Below are 2,703 nucleotides of genomic sequence, written 5' to 3'. Positions count from 1 at the left end.
TGTGTGTGTGTGTGTGTGTGTGTGTGTGTGTGTGTATGCTCATCAGCAAGTGCGTGGCTCTCCAGTCGTTACCAGGCACACCTGACTTCCATTTACAATCAAGCTCAGTATAAGAAACCCAGCTCTCCACTCACTTGTCGCCAGATTGGTTTCCGCTCTCTACGTGGCAACTCTTCAGGCCTAAAACTGATTTTGAACCGTTGTTGTAACTCTGCTGAGGATAACCTCACCTGTGTCTCCTCCGTCTCCAGCACCTGACCAAGCTGAGCCTGCCTCCTGCTGATCCTTGCCTAGCTGTCATTACCTGCCACAAATTCCCCACCACCAGATGCCATCTGCTTCCACCAGCATTGCCACCTCACCACCTTGTTTAACTCACTTCACTACAAGTACTGAGATAAAATAAAACTACAACTCCAATCCATTGTAACTGAGTCTGAATCTGCTTTTGGGGTCCAAACTAGGAGCAAATCCTAACGCACACATCATATATATACATGCTCAAAGGAACCAGCTTTGAAATCGTTTCCCTGTATATGAATTGCCTACTGTTTTCAAAAGCACACAAACTTCCCCTGTTAAATGTAAAATGTCTTACCCTCTGGAAGTCACACTGTGGGTTGGGGCAGGTGGTGGGCCTGCAAATGGCCACGTCGCTGTAGCAGGTACACTCCAGACACGACTGTGGTTTCCATGATGTGTTGTTCTGTCAATACAAAACAAAAAAAACACACATGAAACACTACCACGGCCCACCTGATTCATCACTGTGAAGAAAAATTAAATAAAACAATTGTTCCAATATCATATCCTAACACATCCACATGTTGTGTTAATGTTGACAGCTGGTGCAAATGGTAATAAACATACAGGTCCCTTTATGCATATTAATGTGACAGATTTCTTTTTTCACAAGCAGATATCGCAAGTACAGTAAAGTGCAGCTTGAGTCTCCTTGCATTTTGATTTGTTGTTGACAAAAATCAGTGACTTTATAAAAACCATTAAACAATATGCAGACTGTGCATTATAGATATAGAACATAACAGATGAAATGAAGAAACAATGGATTTATATTAATCAGTGTAATATTCCAGGCAATCAGACCTGCTTCCATTCATTTCACCAGTTTGTATCACAGGCTCTGTGAGGTCCATGATAGCTGAACAACGTTTTACTGCTCTAGTTTACAAAACGTGAGCACCACCATAAGAAAATCATTTCACATTTTGAACTCATATCATCAGGCTGTAAAACAGTGAAGTATTTCTGCTGCCGGTGGAGTGAGACTGCTTCGGTGTTGATTAAAAGCCTTGAGCATCATGGCCAACTCCACAGTGAGATAGGGGAAAATTGGAGAAAGGCTGGAGATCACTTCTGCCAGTTGTTGGCCACACCCTTTAGCATGCCAGGTATATGTCAATAGCTCATAACACAGGGCTGACAATGTGTTATGGCTAGCCCAAAGCCAAAACTAAATCAATATTCCAGCCTGCATATGCGCTGATATATCATTTTACAGTACATAAAGCCGATTTAGATGGATGATTAATTATCCACTCATGACGGAATATCCATGGGCAGCTGTGCTTATTAAGTGGACAGGGGGGGACATTTTAATGGGCAGGAAACTTTAGTCTTTGGTAACAACCAGACTACTAATAGTTTCATATATTGTATGCTAACACGAGAGGATATACAGGATACACAGTAGTAAGCATTACATCAAGGAAACATTGAATATAATAAAAAATAATAAATCGTGCACAAGCATCTTGGTAAATAATCCATGAAATTAACAGAAAATATTATTCAAATGTAAATCTTTTAAAATCAGCAAGAAATTAGTCAGTATTATCAGTATTGAGTCAGTATCGCCCGATTTCAAGCCTGTCTCTGATTGTCTGACTGTGCTTCTTTTCCCAGATCTTAGCTCTGAACAGAGAGCCAAACTTAATTCTTAAAACAACTCTGCTAATTAAGTTAAGGTCCATGAGAAAGTCATGCTGTAAGCATGCAGTAAAATGTGGGAGTAGCTACAGGTCATGTTGAAAGACACAGAAAAAAGGAGAACAACACAGAATGAAAATTTAATTAGGGAAAGAAGCTAGCTGAGGGGAAAGGCCTGAAGAGAGCATATGCAAGTTGATATGTCCCCTGTAATGTGGTTTGAGCTATTTATGTATATATGTGTTTAAATGCAAGTCTGTGGGAGTGCATCTTTGCACAGCAGTAGCCAGATGTGTAAGGCATTTTATGTAAGGGCAAACATGTCATGGGCAATCTCTGCTGGCAATATTCATATTCCAGTTCAGGGAGGAGGAGGAGCGACCTTCAGAAGTACTGAGAATGTGGGAGTCAACGGAGCACTGCAGTTTTCCCAAGTAGGCTTTTGTCCTCTTGAGACAGAAACTGTTCAACAAACACAATCTGAGATGAACAATACTGACAAGGACTCAACTGTCACACAAAACAAGTTGCATTAACAGATCACGCAGAAGATGCAAAAAAACGACATTTGACATTTCCTTTAAAGTAATCATATTATGTTTTTAGATCTTGACATTTCTATTAAAGTGCTCATATTATAATCATTTTCAGGTTCATAATTGTATTTAGAGGGTGTACCAGAATAGGTTTACATGGTTTAATCTTCAAAAGACACCATATTTTTGTTGTACTGCACATTGCTGCAGCTCCTCT

General features: G+C 40.1%; 1 protein-coding gene across 2 annotated transcripts in view; it reads right to left on the bottom strand.

Annotated features, from left to right (window-relative positions):
- fras1 (Fraser extracellular matrix complex subunit 1) overlaps positions 1–2,703 on the bottom strand; it is a 242,061-nt gene that overhangs the window by 167,119 nt on the left and 72,239 nt on the right. For both annotated transcript variants that reach the window (XM_032515432.1, XM_032515434.1), the window contains exon 3: positions 599–706. In XM_032515432.1, coding sequence (XP_032371323.1) covers positions 599–706 — 108 coding nt within the window. The remainder of the gene's footprint in view (positions 1–598; positions 707–2,703) is intronic.

This window comes from Etheostoma spectabile, chromosome 5, assembly GCF_008692095.1.
Source record: "Etheostoma spectabile isolate EspeVRDwgs_2016 chromosome 5, UIUC_Espe_1.0, whole genome shotgun sequence".
NCBI lineage: Eukaryota > Metazoa > Chordata > Actinopteri > Perciformes > Percidae > Etheostoma > Etheostoma spectabile.
Note: the sequence above shows the minus strand (reverse complement) of the source record. Positions and strands in the feature narration are given on the sequence as shown.